The sequence below is a fragment of the Panthera leo genome, chromosome C1 (assembly GCF_018350215.1).
Source record: "Panthera leo isolate Ple1 chromosome C1, P.leo_Ple1_pat1.1, whole genome shotgun sequence".
In the NCBI taxonomy this organism is placed as follows: domain Eukaryota; kingdom Metazoa; phylum Chordata; class Mammalia; order Carnivora; family Felidae; genus Panthera; species Panthera leo.
Window position 1 is genome coordinate 21,482,073 of NC_056686.1, and position 24,733 is coordinate 21,506,805.

Sequence of the window (24,733 nt, forward strand, 5' to 3'; positions counted from 1 at the left end):
AGCATGAACGGGGGAGGGGCAGAGAGAGAGGGAGACACAGAATTGGAAACAGGCTCCAGGCTCCGAGCCATCAGCCCAGAGCCTGACGCGGGGCTCGAACTCACGGACCGCGAGATCGTGACCTGGCTGAAGTCGGACGCTTAACCGACTGCGCCACCCAGGCGCCCCTCCGCAGCTTTCTTAAAGGAGCACTAGAAGAGAATAGATGACACTGAATTTGGATCTCTTTGAGCAAATATTTGTGTTAATTGATAAACAAGGCACCATCTTTGCTTTAGGACCAGACAGTGTTGTTAGGAGGACAACAGAATGGATAAAATATGGGATATTAGCTATAGTAGAGGAATGAAAAAATAGCTTTCTGAAGAGAGTGATAAATGAGGGAAATTAAAGAAGGCTTCATAGAGAAAATAACTTTTTTAGATAGAGCATGATAGAGTATGAGTGGGGGAGTGGGGCATAGGGGGAGAGAATCTCAAGCAGCTCCATGCCCAGTGCAGAACTCAACGTGGGGCTTTATCTCACAAATGTGAGATCATGACTTGAGCCGAAATCAAGAGTTGGATGCTTAACTGAGCCACCTAGGTGTTTGGAAATAGCATTTGAACCATGTCAAATAGAATGAGTAATAAGCACTCAGATGATAGCACAGTTCTTGGCACATAGTGCACATAAAAGTTTAGTATATTCTCATTTTAGATGAAGAGGCTCAAAGAGGTTATTTATGTAAGGTCTCATAGCTTAATAAGTGGTGGAATTGATATTTCAGTTAGGTCAGTGATGTGCTGGGGCTGGCTAATTGTAAGTTAAATTTAGCTTTCAAGAATTTTAGTAAGCTGGCTGTTAAACATTAGTTTTTAAAAAGTCATTATTAAATGACATAAAATTTTAAATACATTGTATTAAAAGATTAAATGCCTTTGTATTAAAAAATTTTTTTTAATGTTTATTTTTGAGAGAGAGTGCGAGTGGGTTGGGGCAGAGAGAGAGGGAGGCACAGAATCCGAAGCAGGTTCCAGGCTCTGAGCTGTCAGCACAGAGCCCAACGTGGGGCTCGAACTCACGAGCCGTGAGATCATAACCTGAGCTGAAGTCGGATGCTCAACCAACTGAGCCACCCAGGCGCCCCTTAATATTTTTTTTTTTTTTTTCAACGTTTTTTATTTATTTTTGGGACAGAGAGAGACAGAGCATGAACGGGGGAGGGGCAGAGAGAGAGGGAGACACAGAATCGGAAACAGGCTCCAGGCTCCAAGCCATCAGCCCAGAGCCTGACGCGGGGCTCGAACTCACGGACCGCGAGATCGTGACCTGGCTGAAGTCGGACGCTTAACCGACTGCGCCACCCAGGTGCCCCTTTTAATATTTATTTTTGAAAGAGAGAGAGAGTGAGCGCGCACAAGCAGGGAAGGGGCAGAGAGAGAGAGAGGGAGACACAGAATCCGAAGCAGGCTCCAAGCTCTGAGCTGTCAGCATAGAGCCCGACACGGGGCTCGAACTCACGAGCCGTGAGATCATGACCTGAGCCGGAGTCAGATGCTTAACCGACTGAGCCACCCAGGCGCCCCTAAATGCCTTTGTATTTACATTAAATGCATTATAAACTGGTTTATAATAAAAATTAAAATTAAACAACATAAACTTAGAATGCCACTGTTACTATTCAAACTAATACTCAAATCTATAACCAAATTCTTGAGGTTATTTACATCTGTTGTATCAATATATGATACTGTGCAATTGCACATCTCTTCTCAACCCCACATTCAGGGGTGTCAACATTGGTAGCTTGAAATATGCCATGTTACTTACACCATGAAAATTGGGAAATGCTATATATACATATCAGGGCTTGTTTTTTTTAAGTTGTCTAGCCTTACAGTGATAGAGAAAATATGAATACAGATTAAATTAAGCATGTCATGTCTGTAGCTCTGACATATTTCGAATAACACAAAGAATTTGAGGAAATACTCTTCCAGAATTTGAAAATTATTATCCAGTTTGGCAGAGAAGTTACTCAAATCATTGATGAACTAGTGAAGTTCTGACATGTTTTTGTTTCATTTTTTTCTTTTTAATGTTCATTTTTAAGAGAGCATGAGTGAGGGAGGGGCAGAAAGAGAAGGAGACACAGAAATTGAAGCAGGCTCCAGGCTCTGAGCTGTCAGCACAGAGCCTGATGTGGGGCTCGAACTCACGAACCATGAGATCATGACCTGAGCTGAAGTTGGACGCTTAACTGACTGAGCTGCCCAGGCACCCCTGTTTTTGTTTCATTTTTGTCTTAATGATAAATGAAAATGTTGGAACTACACTTGAATAGACACAGAAGCCTCTATCCCCCAAAGACCATGACCATTATGTGGTATATGGAGTTTGCCAGGTAGAGAAGTAGGAAGAAAGACATTCTAGGAAAAGGAGACATCGTGTTTATAAACATGATCTCATGAATGCTTAGGTTATGTTCTCAGAGTAATGAGAAGTCTAATGTGGAAAAGAATGATAAGTGATAAAGCTGGAGAGGTTGGTTGAGCCCAATAGTATATTGGAAGGGCTTTGGATTTTTATTTTATAGTTAGTTGGATTGTAAGGGATGATAGTTAATGTGGAGTTAGTTTGGATCAGAAGGGTGAACTACTTATTGAGTACTGCTTTTGTTAGCCACTTTCATAGTCTTCTAATGCTCATGCCAACCCTGGAAGGCAATATCCTATATGTACAAATAGAGAAATGGAAACTTAGTTTAGCACCTTATGTAAACTCATCTATTATATGATAGGTGTAGGTGACTCAAAGACCAAATCAGAGGCTTTTATAATAGTTTGGAAGAAAAAGACCCAATAAGGATGGAAAGGTGGATTTGAAGAATGTTGACCTGTTTGCTGAGTAGTTACTGCAAAAAAAAAAAAAAAAAAAAAAAAATAGAGAATATAGGATGAGCACCAGGTTAAGGTTAGGGGTTTGGAGATGTGTTGGTTGTTGGAAATAGTGTTTGGGGTACCTGTGGGGGACAATAAGGTAATGGTAGGGTCTGGAGCTCAGGAGAGAAAACTGTTGATGGAAATTTGTATTTATAGACCTCAGTATAGCTAAAGGCATGAAAGAGTTTAAGATTATTTAAGAATATTGGTAATAAAAACAATGGCTGAAATTGAACACTATACAATATCAAGCATACATCTGTCCTGATTAATTTACATATTTGTAAGTTTTCATTTAATTATTATGAGGTAGGTACAACTATCTGATTCTGCAGATAAAGACACTGAAGCACAAAAAAGAATAACTTTGGAGACACCTGGGTGGCTCAATTGGTTAACCGTCCGACTTAAGCCCAGGTCATGGTCTCATGGTTTGTGGGTTTGAGCCCTGCATTGGGCTCTGTGCTGACAGCTCAGAGCCTGGAGCCTGCTTCAGATTCTTTTGTCTCTTTGCCCCTCCCCTGCTTGTGCACGTGCTCTCTCTCTCAAAAATAAACATTAAAAAGAAAAATAATATTAAGAATAACTTTGTGAAGTCAGGTAAGCCGAGAAAGCAGAGCTGTTGTACTTGTTTCTGCAGTCCGGTTCTAGAGCCAACACACAGTAAGAGAAGAGGGCCAGAGAAAGAACCCCCATAACCCAGTTTGCAGGATGGGTTAAATAGAGCAGTGGAGTATAATCGACTTATTCAGAGACTGCAGAGAGGTAACTGATGATTGGGAATGCCAATGGCTCTCTTGAATATCAGTAACATGAGAGCTCTTTGTTGTTAGGTGTTTCAAGGTTTTGGTGTCTATATATCATTCAACAGACTTTGTTTTTGTTTTTTTCTGTATTGTTTCCTTTCCACCCACAAAGTGTTCCAAGCCTTAAAGAGATTTAGTGAAGTTTGAGCTGCTGGAAGTAAGACCTTTTTTTTTTTTTTTTTTTTTTTTTTTTAGTTTATTTATTTATTTAGAGAGAGTATGTGCACAAGTCGCGGAGGAGCACAGGGAGAGAATCCCAAGCAGGCTCTGCACTGCCAGCAAAGAGCCTGACATGGGGCTGGAACTTGCAGACTGTGAGATCATGACCTGAGCCAAAGTTGGACGCTTAACTGAGCCACCGGGTGCCCCAAGACCAGTTTTTATATAGTTAGTATGGGCTCTTATGATAAATTAGACCATATAAAAATGTCTGAAATTCAATTAGGTATTAAAAATGATAGTATTCTGGTTTTTGTTTGTTTTTGTTTTTGTTTTTTGATATGGCTAAAGATTGATCCAGAGGGGACTGTTGTTTTTCCAAACATCACCATTTTGGGATAAGGTTAGTTAGCAACTCTATAATCATTTACTATCTACTCTGAATAGTGTAAACCAAGAATTACTCAGATGCAAGCCTTGTGCTTACCTGCCAGGAGTAAAGATTAGTCCCATAACAATTTTTAACCTTTTTAGCTGTGAATTTTTCTTTTCCTCCCAAACAAAACCTTACTCAAAACCCCATGAATTGCTAACTTTTGGTGCTCCCCCACCCCTCGCCCCCGGAGATCTCCAAAACATCTCCCCTATGAAGCATAATTTGGAACCTATTGGACGATATGAATTCTTTTAAATGAAGGGATGGTACATGGAAGTTGGGGTGGATCTGTTTTGAAATTGAAGAAATGTAAATTTCTGCAGCTTCAGCATCATTTAGGTGTGTTGGTTTGTTTAGTCTGGGGGGAGGGAGATATGAGGAAGACTACATCTCCTAAGAAGTGAGTAGGCTGCAGCATTGGTTTTGACTGCCCTAGTATGACTACCCTATTACCTGCAGACTGTTCAGGAGTTTCATGCAGAAGAGGAGGAAAAAGCTCTATTCCCTGAATTAGGGCAAACAAAAGTGATCTTTTTCTTCACCATTGAATCCTGCAAGTCTGCACATGAGCAAGGAGAAAAGCCTTGAGTGTATCAACTCAGATCATCTCTCCTGCCTTTCTCCACAGAAGCAAGTAATTCAGTTTAAATTTGCTTGCTGCTGCCACCTCTTGTGGACCAACATCTTCTCTCTATAACATAACTAGTTCAGTAAATAGTGCCCTAATGTTTTTCATCTGTTGTTGAATAAATAGTTCCTAATTGAACTGATTTAACTCCAGTTAGCTATAGGGAGAAGAAAAGAAGCACTACAGGACAGTGTATATTAAAAAGTTAATTTTACAATATGAGACCAAATGTAGAAGAGAAGAATAACAAGACTAGTTAGGGCTAGAGTCAAGACATATTAATGGAACACTGGATTTGAGTTGGGTGTGAAGAATGGATAGGAAAGATAGTGGAAAAACGAAGGAAGAAAATGTCTAAACCCCAAGTTTCAGCTGTTATATAAGGTAGGTGGTGAAAGGGAAGAGGCAGGCAGTTAATCTTTCCGACTCCTTTGCACTGCTATTATAAGGTCTGATGGTTCTTATGCGATATTTACTTTTGTACTATATATGTCAAAGTTAAAAATTTGGCCATATCACTTATGTAATACACATTAGATTTACTAATAAGTTTTTTGACTTTATGTGAACTTTTTTGGTAAACAGAGTATGGGTAGCATATAGAACTTTTAAAATGTTTGTATGTGAAAAATTTGCAGTGTGCAAGTTTTATATTAATAATCGCAAATTTTGCCTTTACATTTATCTCTTGTAAAATAGAACCAAATTATAAAACATATAGAAAATGGAAAAAGTCACCTGTGATTTCTTTACTCTGACGAAACCACTTATTGTTTTGACATTTTTCCTTGTCTTTATTTTATTCAAGTGGTTTATACGATAATAATCATATTCTGTATAGTATTTTGTCTTGCCTTTTCCTCTTAATACTTTAGTAGGTATATACCCATATTTAGCCATATTTTAGACATCTGTGTATTAGGCACTTTTCATATATTGTCTCTGATCCCTTGTAATAATCTTTATAAGATTATCTTCATTTTACAGTTAGGGAACTTGTAATTTAGAAGGTATAACTTCCTGGGCACCTGGCTGGCTTATTCAGTAGATCAGGTCTTGACCTAGTAGGGGTTGTCGGTCCAACCCCCACGTTGGGTAGAGATTACTTAAAAAGAAGTTTCTTAAAAAAAAAAAAAAAAAAAGGAAGGTGTAAGTTCCTCAAGATCACCAGCTAAGTTGTAGATGAGCTAGAATTTATTTTGCCCTAGCGCTTTTATTGTTCTGCTTTGCTGCATCTTTACATTTATCATTTTTTTATGTTTATTTTTTATTTTTAGATATGAAAATTTTTTTTAATCTTTTTTATTTTTGAGAGAGAGAGAGAGAGAGAGAGAGAGTGCAAGTGGGGGGGAGGGTCAGACAGAGAGAGAGACACAGAATTCGAAGCAGGTTCCAAGCAGTGAGTGCAGAGCCCAGCGCTGGGCTCAAATCCACAAACTGCAAGATCACGACCTGAACTGAAGTCTGAGGCTTAACTGACTGAGCTACCCAGGTCCCTCTGTTTATTTTTGAGAGAATGAGAGAGCGCATGCTTGCGCATGGGTGTGCACAGGGGGAGGAGCAGATAGAGGGATTCAGAGTATCCAAAGCAGGTTCTGCACTGACAGCAGAGAGCCCAATGTGGGGTTTGAACACAGGAACCAAACCGTAAGATCATGACCTGAACCAAAGCCAGACACTTAACAGACTGAGCCACTCAGGCACTCCTTCATTTGTCTTTTTTTTTTTTTTTAATATGGGGTTCCAGCTCACAACCCTGAGATCAAGAGTTGCATGCTCTACCAACTGAGCCAGCCAGGTGCCCCCACATTTATCATTTAAAAGCTAACAAGGATGTTCTGTTACCTACTGATGCCATTCACCTCTCTGTGGGTATATGAGGCAAGCATAATTAATTGAAACTTAAACCTTTGTTTAAGCGCTCAGGCTGTACTTCCCTGATCACTAGCATCAAAATGGAGCTAATTAGATCTACTCTAACCTTGTTTAAGTTGCTGCTAATGACAGGCATCGGGAATAAGGAGGAACACAAGTAGCTCTGGCTATAATGTACACTGAAAAGCTTATAAAGTTGAATTGGAAGGTTTTGTTCTACCCCACTCTTTATTTTGTACATGAACTTGCAAGATTATCTCTATGTTTATTTTTGAGAGAGCATGAGTGGGAGGGGCTGAGTGAGACAGAATCTGAAGCATGCTCTGAGCTGTCAGTGCACAAAGCCCACGAACTGTGAGATCATGACCTGAGCCAAAGTTGGGACACTCAAATGACTGAGCCACTGAGGTGCCACAAGATTATTTCTGTTTAGTGGGAGAGGCAGAACAAGCACCTAGACAAGTTCTTGGGTAATTCAAGTCATTTATGATAAATGTTACTTTACTTGGAATCCATAAGCCTGTAGAAGGATGAGGAGGGGAGCAGGGTGGACCTATGTGAGTGCTTCAGAGAATACACACAAAGATGGTAATAATTACTTACAGTCAAATTTGAGTCATCTGGAAAGTATTTGTAAAAATACTAATAACTGGGCTCTGCACCCAGACTTACTAAAGTAGAAATTTAATTTAGTAAGCTTCCTGGGCATTTTTTATGGGATTAAAAGTTGATGGAAGAGAAGTTTCTCAATTTACATAAATTACCATCTGTGAATACTTAAACTGCAGATTCTTGTTCTCTCTCACCTACTCAATAAGCATCTTTGGAGCCAAGGCCTTGGAATCTGCATTTTACCAGTTCTGTAGGTGACTCTCATATTTTTAAAGTTTGAGAACTTGTAGATTATGTATATCATTAGTCAGTGGTTTGTGTGCCTCTTACCTCAAGTTCCTCATGCATTTTTTTCTGCCAAGTTTGGTTTCTAAAGTTTCTTTGTATTGTAGTCCTGTCTTCCCCCTCAAAAGTCTCTGTCTCAAGACTTTATCTTTAAAAGCAATGTTAGAATTCACCTGTGTCTGATAAGCCTGGCTGTGCCTTTCAGTACTGGGGTTGGGGTCTGTCTTAAGGCTGAAAGGATGATCTTTTGAGCAGTTTGCCCATTTTTTTTTTTAATTGAATTTTTTTTTTTTTTTTTTTTTTTTTGGAGAGCCTGTGAGAGCTGGGGAGAGGTTCAGAGGGAGAAAGAGAATCTTAAGCAGGCTCCATGCTCAGCACAGAGCCCAATATAGGGCTTAATCCCATGACTCTGGAATCATGACCTGAGCTGAAATAAGAGTCACTCAACTGACTGAGCCACTCAGGCACCCCAGTTTGCCTTCCCCCCTTTTTTTTTTTTTTTTTTAAGTTTATTTTGAGAGAGAGCCTGTGTGTGTGAGTGTAGAGGAAGAGAGAGAATCTGAAGCAGGCTCTGTGCTGTCAGTGCTTAACCAACTGAGCCACCCAGTCACCCCTGCCCATTTTTAATTTTTTTTTTTAAGTTTTATTTATTTTAGAGAGAGAGATTCAGCAGGGGAAGGGCAGAGAGAGAGGGAGACACAGAATCCAAAGCAGGCTCCAGGCTCTGAGCTGTCAGCACAGAGCCCGACAACGGGACTTGAACTTGTGGACCACGAGATCATGCCCTGAGCTAAAGTCGGATGCTCAACCAACTGAGCCACCCAGGTGCCCCTATCCCTGCCCTTTTTAAATCAGCTATCAATATTATGAGTCTCTAGTGAGTTGCCTATTTTTTTTTTTTTGTTCATTAAAAGGTGGCAGTCTCTTTGGCTTAATATCCTACATCTGTAACTTGATGCTATAATCCACTTTTTAGAGGCATTATGGCTCTAAGGGGCATTAACTTTTTTTTAATGAAACTTTTTTTTTTAAGTTTATTTTGGGAGTGAGCGCAAGCGGTAGGACAGCGAGAGAGGGAGAGAATCCCAAGCAGGCTTTGCACTCGATCTCACAAACTGCAAGATCATGACCTGAGTTGAAACTAAGAGTAGTTGGATGCTCAACTGACTGAGCCACCCAGGCGCCCTGAAACTTTTTTTTTTTTTTTTAAATGTTTGTTTATATATTTATTTTGAGAGCCAAGAGAGCAGGGGAGCCCAACTCAGGGCCAGACTCACTAACCGTGTGATCATGACTCTGGCCGAAATCAAGAGTTAGACACTCAACCGACTGAGCTACCTAGGTGCCCTGGCACATTAATTTTTTAGAGAGTTGTTAGATAAGATTTAACTACAAGATTTTGTGGCCACCAGCCATCTTGAAGTTGCCCAAAGTAAGATGTTTCAAGGCTGATTTTTAAAGGTGATCAGTTTTTTTCTTCAGATGGGGGAAGGGATTCTATAAAGTATGTTACATATTGTGGGCCTTAAATTATTTAGGTGTGTATATTAGGTTGATACTATTTATAGAGAGCATGAACCCTAGATTCTGTGGTCTTGTTAATGTATCAAATGTATAGTAGCAGAAAGGCTAAGGACTCTAGAAGAAGATCTGATACCGTATCTACCACTACGATTAGAGCAAGTAAACTCTGAGTCTTAGTATTTTTTAAAAATCAGAAAAATACCATAATACTATTGTGTTGTTAAGATTAAATTATATATGAATTGTTTGCATATAGGTCTTCTATGAATGATTGTGATTTGTGGTATTAGGCATATACACATGTATGTATATATGCACATACTTTTGTTTATTTTAGATCATTCATTAAATTCTTCAACAACTTTTAGCATGGTACTTAATAGTGCTGAGTTTCTATTTTAGGGTCCAACCCTTAGAATACATGAAGAAGGCATGAGAGTAAAAGGGAGGTCAGTTAAGAGTTTGGCAAATTCCAGGTGAGAGATGACCATAGCTTGGACTAGAGAGGTATAAATGGAGGTGTTGAGGATGGTTACAGGAAATTTTTGGAGGTGGAGCTGGGGAATATCATCAGAATGCTGGAAGCATATTCTAATGACTACTTCATTCTGAATTTATCTGTCGAATGCAAAATATACTTGTACTGGGAACAGGAGGGGATTTGACAAGCTATTAAAAACTTATTTGTTTAATTGTATTCTGAAGTGTTTTGAGAAATTGGTTTTATTGTGAAATTAGTTTCGGTTCAAATATAGGTTTTACTGGAAAGCCAAGGAGTGGTTCAGAGAGTATCAAGCCTGTCAAACCATTTCATTTGATTTGGAGCTAGTGTTTGCTAATTTTACTTTCAGTTAAGCTAAAAAATGTTAATGTATCATTTCTTTTACCCTTTGTTCTGTTATTAGTCAGCTTTATTATTCAGGTACTGAATATAGTGGATTATCTAGGCTTTTTACTTCTAACCCTTTTGGTAAAATGTGGATAGGAGTTCAGCTTCTAATTAGCAGTCTTGAAAAAATTTGATAGTAGGAAATGTTAAGGCATTAACTTCATCTTGTTGCTCATTTCCCAGAAATTCATTCCAAATAAGTATACATTTCTGTACCTGTAAAAACTTAACAGGGGTTGAGAAGGTAGAAGGTAAATATTTTTGGTAGAATAAGATTTATCTATCTTTAAAAATACATATGTTTTTTAAAGACTTTATTTTTAAGTGATGTCTACACCCAATGTGGGGCTCAGACTTACAACCCTGAGATCAAGAGTCTCATGCTCTACCAACTGAACCATCCAGCAGTGCCCAGTAGAAAATATTCTTAATAAAATACTATAGCTCAGCTTTAAATTGGAAAATTGATGGAAAATATTTTTATTCCCTCCACCTATAGATGGTGGAATATTGTATATAACTGTCATTAGGCTCGTTTAACTCATTCACAGCACCACAGACTACAAAGGTTGATTTCATAAGCCACATAAAGCCGTGAAAGTGATTTTTTTTTAACTTTTTGTTTTCTTATCAAATTTTTTTTTTTTTTTAATTTTTTTTTTAACGTTTATTTATTTTTGAGACAGAGAGAGACAGAGCATGAACGGGGGAGGGGCAGAGAGAGAGGGAGACACAGAATCGGAAACAGGCTCCAGGCTCTGAGCCGTCAGCTCAGAGCCCGACGCGGGGCTCGAACTCACGGACGGCGAGATCGTGACCTGAGCCGAAGTCGGATGCTTAACCGACTGAGCCACCCAGGCGCCCCTCTTATCAAATTTTTAAAATTTAGGTCTAATTGACACACAGTGTTACATTAGTGCAACATAGTGATTTGACTAGACAAGTCTATATGTTACACTCTGCTCACCACAAATGTGGCTACCACCTGTCACCATACAAGACTATTATAGTACCATTTGACTGTATTCCTTTTGCCATACATTTTATCCTCTTACTCATTCCATAACTGGAAGACTATCAGTCTCCTTCACTTATTTGCCTACTCCTCCCACCTCCCCTCTGGCAACCATCAGTTTGTTGTCTGTATTTATGGGTCTGTTTCTGCTTTTTGTCTTTTTATTCATTTGTTTTGTTTTTTTAGATTTTACATATAAGTGAATAAATCATATGGTATATGTCTCTGTAAAAGTGATTTTAGTATAGGGGCACCGAGGTGGCCCAGTCATTAAGCATCTGACTTTGGCTCAGGTCACGATCTCGCGGTTTAGTGAGTTCGAGCCCCTCATCGGGCTCTGTGCTGACAGCTCAGAGCCTGGAGCCTGCTTTGAATTCTGTATCTCCCTCTCTTTCTGTCCCTCCCCCACATGCACACTCTCTCTCTGTCTCTCAAAAACAAACATTAAAAAATTTTTTAAAAAGTCATTTTAGTACAATCACATTTTTTTCATGTTAGCCTATCAGCATTTTTTAATTTTCAGCCAGAGACACTGAAATTTCTGTTCTATCAAGGCCCCTGGGGACATAGGAAAATCAGTTGAGGGCTTATAAGTAAATTTAATTTGGGGGGTGAACATCAGATTTTAAAGTTAATAAAATCATAACCAACAAATAAATATATGCCTCAGTTGTGTTTCATGGCTTCTTAAAAGTGTAGGGAGTGGGGTGGTAGAAACATGAGAGAAGGGTATTAAGCTAAATGGAGGAAAAAAGATCTATATGTATTCTAGGAAGAGTTTTCAAACGTGCAGATTTTAAGTAACATTGCCACCTTGTGGCTTTTAGGATATTTTTAGGAAATTTTGTGTTTTACAATAGTAGATGTAAAATGGGGAGGGGCTCAGGAGGGATGCGTGGTTACTTCTATTTAAGTGGCAGGCCAGATACTGAGGGCTAGAAACTTCTTCCCTTGGTTTACACTTTCTTACTATATTTAAATTTATTTCTTAAGACTGTTTCTTTAGTCTCTTCATTGTTCTTGTTGAGATGGTGGATTGATTCAGAGATTAGAATGAATGTCCTAATGGGGATTTTGGGGATGGGTGTGAATTCAGTAAGATCTTGCTCTACGATTTTCCTCTATTCTTTGTTTATTAGCAGCATAATATCCTAAAGCTCTAGGAATGCATGTATCTGCCCTTCTAGCATTTGGGCTGTTTTCTGGTTTAACTGGGACTTTATAATTAATTTTGTGTTTGTGCTTGAGGATCTTAGGTTTACCTCTCTGTGGACAGCAAATCCATGGCAAGAGCTTAACCTCGACTGACCGCTTCAGCCTGTTCTTAACACGGATATCCTTGTAACTGTCTAGCCTGTGGCTCTAGGAGCAGTAGGTTAAAAAAAGGGGTAGGCAGGTTCCACATGACAGTACCATGGGTGAAAAACAACTTGACTTACCACTTTCCCTGCTGCAGTGAGTCAGTAGCATCTTTATGTTAAAAGTTTGAGTGTTCCAACAAGACAAATGTATGTTTTGCTCATGGCAATTCTGGCTGGGAGTTGGACCCTTTTGCTTTTATGTGCTCTTCTCTCTTCCTTTTATTATATATCCACCATCACTTCCCTAGTTCCCCCATCCTTTGCTTTTTATTTTTACTAGGGTAGGATTGGTTGATTAGAAATGTCAATAAATACAGCTGATTTACAAGTGAAGCCCTTTGACCATAAATTGTCAAAGCATTTAGTGGAATTGTTCTCAGCGGTAATAGGAAATAGTCATAAAAGTGAAAGCTGCTGTAAGAGAAGTCTTCTGTTTTTAATGTTTACTTATTTTTGAGAGAGAGCACAAGTGGAGGAGGGGCAGAGAGATAGGGAGACACACACTCCAAAGCAAGCTCCAGGCTCTGAGCTGTCAGCACAGAGCCCGATGTGGGGCTTGAACTCACAAGCTGTGGAGATCATGACCTCAGCTGAAGTTGGAAGCTTAACAAACTGAGCCACCCAGGTGCCCCGGAGAGTAAAAGAGAAGTCTTCTATAGAAACCTAAAGGGTTTTATTTTATTTATTTTTATTTTTTAAAGTTTATTTTATTTGTTTATTTTGAGAGAGAGTACAGGGAAGGGGGGGGGAGAGAAAGAGAATATCCCAAGCAGGCTCCCAAGACAGTGCACTGTCACTGCTGAGCCCGACGTGGGGCTGGAACTGAGAAACCACGAGATCATGACCTGAGCTGAAATTAAGAGTCAGACACTTAATCAACTGAGCTGCCCAGGTGCCCTGAAGCCTAAAAGGTTTTAATGTCCAAAAGCGTATAGAAATATGATGGTCTTTGTGTTAGAACCTTCTCTGTCTTCTTTTCTCATTCTAAAAGACTTGTAAAAAGCTGCTAGGTGTAAACTTTTTGGTTTTAAAAAATTATTATTATTATTTTTAAGTGATTTCTACACCCAGGGTGGGGCTTGAATTCACAACCCTGAGATCAAGAGTTGCATGCTCTGTTGACTGAGCCAGCCAGGCACCCCTATTTTAATTTTTGCTAAAATACCCTGTGTTTAATGACTCAATGTAGGTCTCAGGAAAAACTCATTTCAAAGTTTTGTGAATTATTAAACATAACTTTTAGGGTAGTCACTCTTTGCAGAAGAATAAATGAAGACTGTCATTTTCTTCCCATTTTTATTAACTTTACTTTGAAATAATTTCAAACTTCGAGAAATTTCAAGAATAGTACACAAATGCCTGTATACTCTTCACCCAGATTTGCCAGTGTATTGTTTTGCCCCATTTACTTTATTGTTCTCTTTGGAGATACATGTGTAATTTTCTGACCATTTGAGAGTAAATTGCAGCTAGATCCATTTCTTCTGAATATTTTGCTGTTTAATTGCTAAAAACAACATGCACTTAAAACCACAGCACAGTTATCAACATCAGGAAGTTTAACATTGACACACAATACCGTTATCTACAGATCTTATTTATATTTTACCAGTAAATCTTAATGTCCTTGATAGCCATTTTTTAGTGGTCCAGATTCCAGTCCAGAATCTTCTAGTTTTCATGTCTTTTTGGTCTTTTTTTTTTTTTTTTTTTTAACATTTATTTTTGAGACAGAGACAGAGCATGAATGGGGGAGGGTCAGAGAGAGAGGGAGACACAGAATCCGAAGCAGGCTCCAGGCTCTGAGTTGTCAGCACAGAGCCTGACGCGGGGCTCGAACCCAACAAACAGTGAGATCGTGACCTGAGGTGAGATTATGACCTCAGCTGAAGTCAGACGCCTAACTGACTGAGCCACCCAGGTGCCCCTATGGTGTTTATTTTTGCAGGATGTCCTTCAGTTTGTCTAAGGTTTCCTCATTATGGACATCGTGATTGTGGTTCTGGCAGGAATTACAGAAGTGATTTCGTGTCCTCAGTGCCTCACATTAGAAGACAGTTTATTCCATCACTGGGAATGTTAATTTTGATCACTTATTTAAAATGTCATCAAGTTCTCGAGGATAAAGCTATTTTTCTTTTAATTGGGAAAATAGTTTGAGATTGTAAACATCTTATTCCTCATCAAATTTTCACTCTTTAGTTTTAGCATCCATTGCTGATCGTTGCCTAATTCAGATATTACTATGATAGTTTACTTATTATATTAAGGTTATGTAATGCTCTAATTGTCACAGATTTGGGCAGTGGGAAGCCCTTCAAGCAAGATTCCACTGCTTCTGTTTCCAATCTATAATTTTTTAATGAAAATATTTAATTTTGATTTATTATTATTTTTTTTTATTTTTAAGTAATCTCTACACCCAGCATGGGGTTCAAACTCACAACCCCAAGATCAAAAATTGCAAAGTTGCATACTCTACGGACTGAGCCAGCAAGGCACCCTAATGAAAATGTGTTTAAAATCTAGTATTTAAAATCCTGTGAATTGTTTTTTTATTGGTGCTAAATTTATTTTACTTTCAAGGTAGTGTGATGTGAATGCTTAAATATCTTTATAATCTCTGAGAAGATGGATGTTATCTTTATTATTTGTAAATATATAAGCTTAATTTTCTTGTATACATCAAAGCTGTATTTGGAAGTAGAACACCAGTTAATTCAGCTTGCTGAATTGTATCAGTGTGATGTTTTCTTGATGTTGATCAGGAGATTAAGACCACTAATGTCATGTATTTGTATGTAATTTGTGTAATTTAAAATAAACCTGGCATACAGGTTTACGTTAGGACAGAAGTTTGTACTTGCCTTCTTGGTATCATTGTGTAGTTAAGATTCAGGAATAGTTTTATATTGTATTTGGCAAAACTGAGCAGATATTTGTGGGACTTAGCACATTATGAAGAAGAAAAGACTTACTAGTTTTAAAAATCTGATGATGCAGTAAGTGCAATTGCAAAATGCTGGTTTGAGTTTCTTCTGACTAAATACTGTAAATGCTGTTACTAAGCATGCTGATAAACTTACATATAACTGTATTAGGAAAAAACAGATTTAGCAATGTCTAGGTTTTTTTTTGATGATTACATGATATGTATACACACACAAATATATATATCTTTTTTTGTTGTTGTTTAAGTCCAAGTTAGTTAACATATAGTGTAATAATGATTTCAGGAATAGAATTTAGTGATTCATCACTTACTTGTAACACCCAGTGCTCATCCCAGCAAGTGTCCTCCTTATGTCCCTTGCCCATTTAGCCCATACCCCCACCCAGTACCCCTTCAGCAACCTTCAGTATGTTCTCTGTATTTGAGTCTCTTACGTTTTGTCTCCCTCTGTTTTTATATTATTTTTGCTTCCTTTCCTTTATATTTATCCATTCTGTATCTTAAATTCCACATGAGTGAAATCATATGATATTTGTCTTTTTCTGACTTATTTCGCTTAGCATGATACACCCTAGCTCTATCCATGTTGTTGCAAATGTCAAGATTTCATTCCTTTTGATCACCAAGTAATGTTTCATTGTGTATATGTACCATATCTTTATCCATTCATTCATTCGTCGCTGGACATTTGGGCTCTTGCCATAGTTTGGTTATTGTCAGTCGTGCTGCTATAAACATTGGGGTGCATGTGCCCCTTCCAAACAGCACTTCTGTATCCTTTGGATAAATACCTAGCAGTGTAATTGCTGGCTCATAGGGTAAGTCTATTTTTAATTTTTTGAGGAACCTTCCTACTGTTTTCCAAAGTGGCTGTACCAGTTTGCATTCCTAGCAAATTCTAGTTTTTCTAATTTAGCAGTACAGTTTGGGGTACATACGTTTATTTGTATTCCTAGGGGTTACATTATATTAAAATAAGAGATAGTAGGCAGAATTTCTTTTTCCTGGTTTTATTGAGATGTAATTGACATAACAACATTGTATTAGTTTAAAGGTATACAGTGTAATGATTAGATATAAATGATTGCCACAATAAGTTAACATCTGTCACTTGACGTAGTTAATGATTTGTTTTCTTGTGATGAGCACCAGAATTTTATTTAAAAGTCATCTGTAGCGAAGGTGCTTGGGTGGCTCTGTCAGTTAAGCATTGGACTTTGGCTCAGGTTATGATCTCATGGTTCGTGGGTTCGGGCCCCGCCTTGGGCTCTGTGCTGAGTCAGTTCAGAGCTGGAGTCTGTTTCAGATCCTGTGTCTCCTTCTCTCTCTGCCACCCCCCCCCCCCCCCCCCCCCGCTCATGCTCTGTTTTTCTCTTCTCTCAAAAATGAATAAATATTAAAAATAAATAAATGTCAGCTGTAGCCTGTTACCTATTGCTAAATTCATAAGTAGTTTGTGAGTGAGGTTAGTTGAAGACCTATTATTTGCTTTTGTAGGAGCTCTTGATTGAGTTGGGACTAATTTTACATAAAACAATAATGCAATTTAATTTTTTAATTGTGGGTGCAGATTTTACAAGGATAGTGCAAGCTGTGGTAGTTAAGTATCAAGGAAGGAAGGGGTTCATGGGTTCAAGCCCCACGTTGGGCTCTGTGCTGACAGCTTGGAACCTGGAGCCTGCTTCAGATTCTGTGTCTCCCTCTGCCCTTCCCCTGCTCGTGTGCAGTATCTCTGTCTCTCTCTAAAATAAACATTAAAAAACAAAAACAAAAGAAAAATCCAGATTTTCTGAAGCCCAAGGGTAGATTTTGGTCCATAATAGAAGACAGGTTATTAGGTAAATCGTATCCATCCAAATTATGAAGGATAAAACCAGGTAGATGAGCTTAAAATTAATGAGAAGTGAAGTGCTGTTTAAAGTTTGACTTACGGGGCGCCTGGGTGGCTCAGTCAGTTGAGCGTCCAACTTTGGCTCAGGTCATGATCTCACAGTCCGTGAGTTTGAGCCCTGTGTCAGGCTCTGTGCTGACATGACAGCTCGGAGCCTGGAGCCTGCTTTGGATTCTGTATCTCCCTCTCTCTCTGCCCCTCCCCCGCTTATGCTCTGTCTCTTTCTCTCTGTGTCAAAAATAAATAAACAATAAAGCTTGACTTTGGTCAACTGCAGAGATTTTTTTTTAAATTGCAATTTCCTATTATAACCAGTATGTTTATTACCAAAACTTTGGAAGATTATACAGGAAGGGCAAGAAAATGAGGGGAATCAAAACTTTTGAGGTCTTTTTTGTGTTGGACTGAATTTCTTATTCTTTTTTTTTTTTTTTTTAATTTTTTTTTAATGTTTTATTTATGAGACAGAGAGAGACAGAGCATGAACGGGGGTGGGTCAGAGAGAGAGGGAGACACAGAATCCGAAACAAGCTCCAGGCTCTGAGCTGTCAGCACAGAGCCCGACGTGGGGCTCGAACCCATGGACCGTGAGATCATGACCTGAGCCGAAGTCGGACGCTCAACTGACTGAGCCACCCAGGCGCCCCCTGAATTTCTTATTCTTGAATTGGGTTTAATTTCAAGAGATAGGAGTGTATGGGTGAGTTATTTTATTAAATTTGAAATGTCACAATGTCTTAAATAATATCCCAGGAGCACCTGGGTGGTTCAGTCAGTTAGTTAAGCCTCTGACTTTGACTCAGTTCATAATCTCACAGTTTGTGAGTTTGAGCCCCGCACGAGGCTCCGCACTGACAGTGACAGCCTGGTTGGTATTCTCTCTCTGCCCCTGCCCTACCCTGCGCACTCTGTCTCTCAAAATAAATAAATAAAACTTATATAATCTCCATCCATCCATCCATCCATCCATCCATCCATCCATCCATCCATCCCACATCTTGGTATGTTGGTGAGTTTATCCCTGAATTCCAGATATGTGAAATGGAACATCAGAAATAGGTAACTTGGTACCTGGGTGGCTCAGTGGGTTAAGTGTCCCAACTCATAATCTCTGCTCAGGTCTTGATCTCAGCATTGTGAGTTCAAGCCCTGCATTGGGCTCTATGCTGAGTGTCTATTTAAAGAAAAAGATAACTGCTCTTAATACTGTTTTTATATCTATGGGTTAATTTAGTGGTGGGGGTAGTCTGTTCATCACAAAGCTTCACTTTGTTGATTTTTATATAAATATTTGTAATAACTTGTTGTAGAGAAAGAGTCTATATAGTCGTATATAGCCCTAGGTTTGAATCTTGGTTCTTATTAGGTAATCCTGGTCAAGTAAATTTTTTGAACTTTAGTTTTCTTATCTCAGGAATAATAGCCTTTACAGGGTGGTTATGAAGATCATTATTACGTACAGTGTCTGGAACATGGAATCCCATAAGTGATAGTTGCTGTTCTTAGTAGGAATCGTATTTACCATGGGGTAGATGGGAGCAGATGATTGATTCTACTCCAACAGATTGATGAATCAAGTAATAAGTTCAGGCCTTGTGCTTCTTAATGTTTTTGCTTTTAAAAGGCACATGGATTGAATCATAGTTTAAAAAATTCTAATACATGAGGTAGTGTGTGAAATGGGAGGCTGTTTAGGATAAATTTATGAAAGGCACATAAAGAATGATTTTTACTAAGAAATGAGCATGTAGATTTTTTTCAGGGAAAACTTAAGTATTGCAGTCAATTTTCAAAATTCTGTCTCTAAGTGGATTTTAAACTGTCCCTAGGGGTTAAGAGGATAATTTTCTTTCTTGCTATGGACTAAGAGCTTTCTGTATGTCAGTCCATTAATTCGTCCACAGTCTTGTGAGATATGTATCCTCATTTCATAAAAGAAGGAAATTGAAACCTGTGAATATGCCTAGAGCCTTAGGACTAGTATAGGATGACTCTAGTACTGTTAGGTGTTCTTTTTTTTTTTTTTTTTTTTTAAGTATTCCTTATATGCTGCTTTCCTTCTTTAGGCTTTTGATTATGTTTGAATTACTTCCAGTGGTTCATATTTTGGGGAAATGACAAGTATTAGCCTAAACCAACTATAGTTGGAAAACAAATCTGCTCAGTCATGTCAGAAATTTTAAAGTCAAAAACATTTTTTTTTATTAATTGGTGTGATTGAGTGTTACTACTTTGGTTTAAAATACAGGAAATAAAAGTTTTTATTTGTAAGGAATATTCTATCTAGCACAAATAACTAAATTTCTATTGAATTGTTTATAAAGTTCTAATTTTTAAGCATGTTCAGATAAGTTTTAACTAATGATTTCAATTTTTTTTTAACCTCTGTAGGAACGTCAAGGTCGTGGCAAATAAAAGGCAGTTCTCCACAGACTGCAGCAACGGTTGCATCTGCATATCCTAAGAGGAAAAAAATGACCTTCAAGAGAATTAGGACTTTTTTCTTAATCTCATTGACTTCAGAGACGATTGCAGACTTGCAGTTTAAGTATTGGAATTTCACAAAAGACATAGGACTTAACTGGAAAATGAAAAAAAAAAGAAAAAGAAAAAACTAAACAAAAAATCCCTCTAGGTAGTTTAGGTGAAAAATGTCCCTTTTATTTTGGCTTTGGTTGTGATTTCAGAGCATAATGCTTTGTTTTTTTGTCTTTTTACTATGTTTTTCGGATTTTAAAGTCCGTAAGTGCATACAGTTTTCTCTAATTTTTAAACCCTTTCCTCTCCCCATTTTGACATTTGCACTTGGAGAACACTTGAGTTTCGAAGATTTTGGGCCTCCACCCCAGAAAGTGGGAATTTGGTTTTTCCCCTTCCGAACTGGAAGAACATTTTTATGAAGAATTTTTGTCTTGGAGAATTTAACAGTGTTACCCAAGGTTGTGTCTTTAAGGGTGGTTCATTTTCTCTGACCCTTTGTTACTCAAAGTAAACTACTAGGAGTCCTAAGAAATTTTCTGTTCTTGTACATTATACTGATTAAGTCAGGATTAATTTGATTTCAAAGCTAAGAACAGTGGTAAAAATTTGTTTACAGAAATGCATTTTGGAAGAGAAAAATATTGTAAAACGTGTAGTGAATGTTTCTTCAGTTTCTTGTTCAGCCAATGAGGAAAGGGCATTGCCTTTCTTTTTACCATTAATCACTTCTCAATAAACGTGAGATCCTGTTGAGCATCACTTCTAGTACCATTTATTAGTATGATTTGAGTCTACTATCTTTAATGAAAGATTTGGAATGTAAGGACTTTTAAGAGGTGAGATGGCAACTATGTTTAGAAAGTTTGCTGAAATGAAATAGTTCAGGTTTGCTTTTGTATCCGGGACCTCTGTAAAGAAAAACGTGGGCCAGAATTCATAATGCTTCCCAGAGAAGGTAGAGCCATTGGGAAATCATTCAGCAAATATTTGTGAGTGCTTATTAGGTGCCAGGCACTTGTCTAACCCTGTAGAAATCTGGCCAGATAGCTTATAATTTTATTTGCAAAGTAGGTAGAGTCCAGTATCAAGGATTCTAAGTGTTTAATTTGAAATGTGGCTTATCTAAAGAGTAATTCATGTGGATGCAGGTCCAAGCATAAATCCCAGTAAGGCTTGGGTCTTTGTGAACCATAAAAACATAATGGTATTTGGTTCATCTTTATTTCCCAAGGTTTGGGGCTTCTCTGCCTTAAAGAGTTTAAGCCCTTGGGGTGCCTGGCTGGCTCAGTTGGTAGAACATGGGACTCTTGATCTCCAGGTCGTGAGTTTGAGCTCTACGTTGGGTGTAGAAATTACTTTAAAAAATGAAATAAATAAGTAAAAGATTTTTAGTTCCTAAGATGTCCCAGTTGTGCTAAATGTGTGTTAAATGTGTGAAAACTCATGTAATAAGAAAAGGTACTGAAAATGGGTTTTAATGATGTTGGACAGTGTTTTGTCCTCAAATGACTTACTCATTTGGCTATTCTACACAGCCCAGGCTGCTAAATATAGGATGTGATAAAAGTAATAATGCTAATTAGCGACTAGCGTTATAGTTGTCACTTCGAGTTGAGAACTTTTCTCTGCTTGAGGCACAGTACAGTATACGTAGGTATTCCTGTTTGCCAAACTTTTTCTAAAATACATTTCACCCAAAATTGGGGAGTCCTTTGCTCAGTTTGAAGATGCCCAATTTCTGAATTTAGAAATTTAACATTCATTGTTTACAGTTTTAGTTCAAACTTCTGTGACATGTAGAGCACTACCATGGGCTTAATTGTCCAGTATTTCACCTTCAAAAGGGGAAATATCCTGAGAAAAGCAAATTCAAAAGCAATTTTACTTTCATTTTTCTACCTTGTGTTCAAGTTGGATATGAGATTATTCAGGATGTTGTTTTTGCAATTTGAAATGTAAGTTTAAGCCAGTGCTTCCCAGTTTTTCTTTTCACGTCATAGGAAATACTGGAATGATTTTGGGGGCAAACTGAAAGGAATTTGGAGCCTCTCTAAAGGCTGCTCACCTAGGTCTCCCTGAGGGTTGAGAAGGTCCACATGTTGGATTTGTGTATTTAAAAAACCACACACACACACACACACACACACACACACACACACACACAGGCTTTCTTTTGTAGTATAAAAAACGAGATTATGTTCACTCTATAAGTTTGGCCCAAAAGTTGGTTTGATGAAGAACCCCCAGTGCAGCTAAAATGAATTATCTTACTTGCCAATGACCACTTTGCCAGTGGAAATTGTTGACTTTTGATAATTGCCCTCAGTGGTTTATTTTGTTCTGTCATTTGTGTATGTAAGATTTTGGATAGCCATGTTGTTTCTCCTTTGTTGAGGGGGAACTGAACAGTCTTTTTATGTTTATTTTTGAGAGGGAAAGGGAGAGATACACAGTATGTGAGCGGGGGAAGGGCAGAGAGACACAGAATCTGTAGCGGGCTCCAAGCTCTGAGCTGTCAGCACAGAGCCCAAAATGGGGCTCAAACTTACGTACTGTGAGATCATGACCAGAGCCGAAGTTGGACACTTAACCGACTGAGCCACCCAGGCGCCCCGGGAACTGAACAATCTTACCACACATACCAGTGTTGATTCAAAGCATTCTGACTTTTAAGATGAACAAAATGCATAAATCTTAAATTCACTCAATTTAATCTTAGTCACATTTGATTGGCTACTTTCCCCTAACATAATTCCATTAAAAAAAAAAAAAAAACAACAAAACACTTACTTTGGAATAATTTTAGACTTTTGTCAAAATAGTACCAAGAGTTCTCGTACACCCTTCACTCGACTTTCCCCAAACTGTCAACGTTTTACATAACCATAGTACAATTATCAAAAAACTAAATACTGATAGAGTACTATTAACCTATGGATTGTGCCAGTTGTCCAAGGAATGTCCCTTTTTCTCTGGCTCAGCATCCAGTCCATGATTCCATATTACATTAGTTGTCTTTAGGCCTCTAGCCTGTGAGTTCTTCAATCTTACCTTTTATGATTGACACTGGAGAGAACTGGCCAAGTATTTTATAGAATACCCCTTGCGTTGGATTTGTCTGATATTTTCTTACTATTAGATTGAGGGTTTTTTGGGCAAGAATACCAAAAGAGTTCTGTGCCCTTCTCACTGCATTGTATTAACAAACATGATGTCCGTATGTCTTACTACTGTTGACTTTGATCACTTAGTGTTTAAGGTAGTGTCTGCCATACTGTTCCACTGTAGTTACTGATTTCCCCTTTGTAATTAATAAGTAACTTGAGTATACTTTAAAACTATCAGTCTTGGGTTCACTGATTTTGACATCTGGATTGTTACTGCCTGTATTACTGTGGCATTTGCCACATGTTTATTCACTATGCGTATTTTACATTTATACCAACTAGAATCCTATAAGGAGGAGCTGTCTTCCCCATTTTTTAAAAATTGTATCAGTGTGGACTCAGGGGTATTTAATTCCATGGGTCAGTGCTGTCATTTACTCTGTTGCACAAATTGTCCCAGCTTTGGCAATTGGGAGCTCCTTTATTATTTTTTAAATACTTATTTTGAAGACAGCATGCATGCAAGCAGGGGAGGGGCAGAGAGAGGGAGAAAGAATCCCAAGCGGGTTCTGCACTGTCAGTGCAGAGTGTGATGCTGGGCTCAATCTCATAAATCATGAGACCATGACCTGAGCCCAAATCAAGAGTAGGATGCTTAACCAACTGAGCCACCCAGGCTCCCCTTTTCTATCCTTTTCATAGCAATGTATAAATCTTCTGGAGTTATGGAGAGAACTTTCACTTGGCATCATGGTTCACCCAGAGTGAGGCCCAGTAAATGGGGGTTGGTTTGTGGCCTTCCATAATTTTTACTTTTGGCCTTGTAAATAGAGACCCCAAATGTTGGAAGAACTATTTTCCACCCCACCTAACTTATTTTTCAGAGATTTTTCTACCTGCATGAAAATAAATGAGTACTAAAATTTTCTGTATTTCATGAGTTAATATGGCATTTGGATACTGCCAATTCTTTTGACTCTTGTTTGAAAAATGATTTATAGACAGTCCCTGACTTAGGATGTTTTGACTTAAGGTTTTTCAACTTTACACTGGTGCACAAGTGATAGGCATTCAGTAGAAATCATACTTTGAATTTTGATATTTTCCTAGGCTAGCATTATGCCGGAAGAAAGATACTTTCTCCTGGTGCTGGGCAGCACAGCTGGTGTGACTGCCAGTCCCATCACATGATCAGGAGGGTAAACAACTGATATACACTTAAACCATTTAGCGCCCACACAACCGTTTTGTTTTTCACTTTCTGTAAAGTATTCAGTAAATTATATGAGGTATCCAACACTTTAAGATAGGCTTTATGTTAGATGATTTTGCTCAACTATAGGCTAATGGAAGTGTTCTCAGCACATTTAAGGTATGCTAGGTAGAACTATCATAGGTTAAGTGTATTAAATGTACTTTTAAGGATATTTCCAACTTGATGGATTTATCAGGAGGATCTAACCCCATCAGAAGTTGAGGAAGATGTGTATTTGAAATGTTTGTGTCATGAAGGTAGGACCCTTCTGATAAAGAGTAATAGTGTCCCTAGGATTCTGATAGGTTTTTTTTTTTTTTTTTTGCCTTGGAAAGTAATGCCACTTTGAATGAATAACTGTGTCATTCATCTTTAGTGGTTTCTAGGCAGCTGGTGACACTCCTTACTTCTGAGAAGCCTTCCTTTAGAACCGTTATGTTACAGTAGCTGCTGGGCTTGCGTGTGGAACGCTGACGTCATTGTGGGGTAAGATACCACAGCGAGATTAACTGAATTGGAGAAGGTCTCACAA

General features: G+C 38.3%; 1 protein-coding gene across 4 annotated transcripts in view; it reads left to right on the forward strand.

Annotated features, from left to right (window-relative positions):
- The window catches only part of YTHDF2 (YTH N6-methyladenosine RNA binding protein 2), a 34,608-nt gene extending 14,010 nt beyond the window's left edge, over positions 1-20,598 (forward strand). For all 4 annotated transcript variants that reach the window (XM_042954046.1, XM_042954045.1, XM_042954048.1 and 1 more), the window contains one exon: positions 19,750-20,598. In XM_042954046.1, coding sequence (XP_042809980.1) covers positions 19,750-19,773 — 24 coding nt within the window. In that variant the 3' untranslated portion in view covers positions 19,774-20,598. The remainder of the gene's footprint in view (positions 1-19,749) is intronic.
- Positions 20,599-24,733: the final 4,135 nt, after the last annotated feature.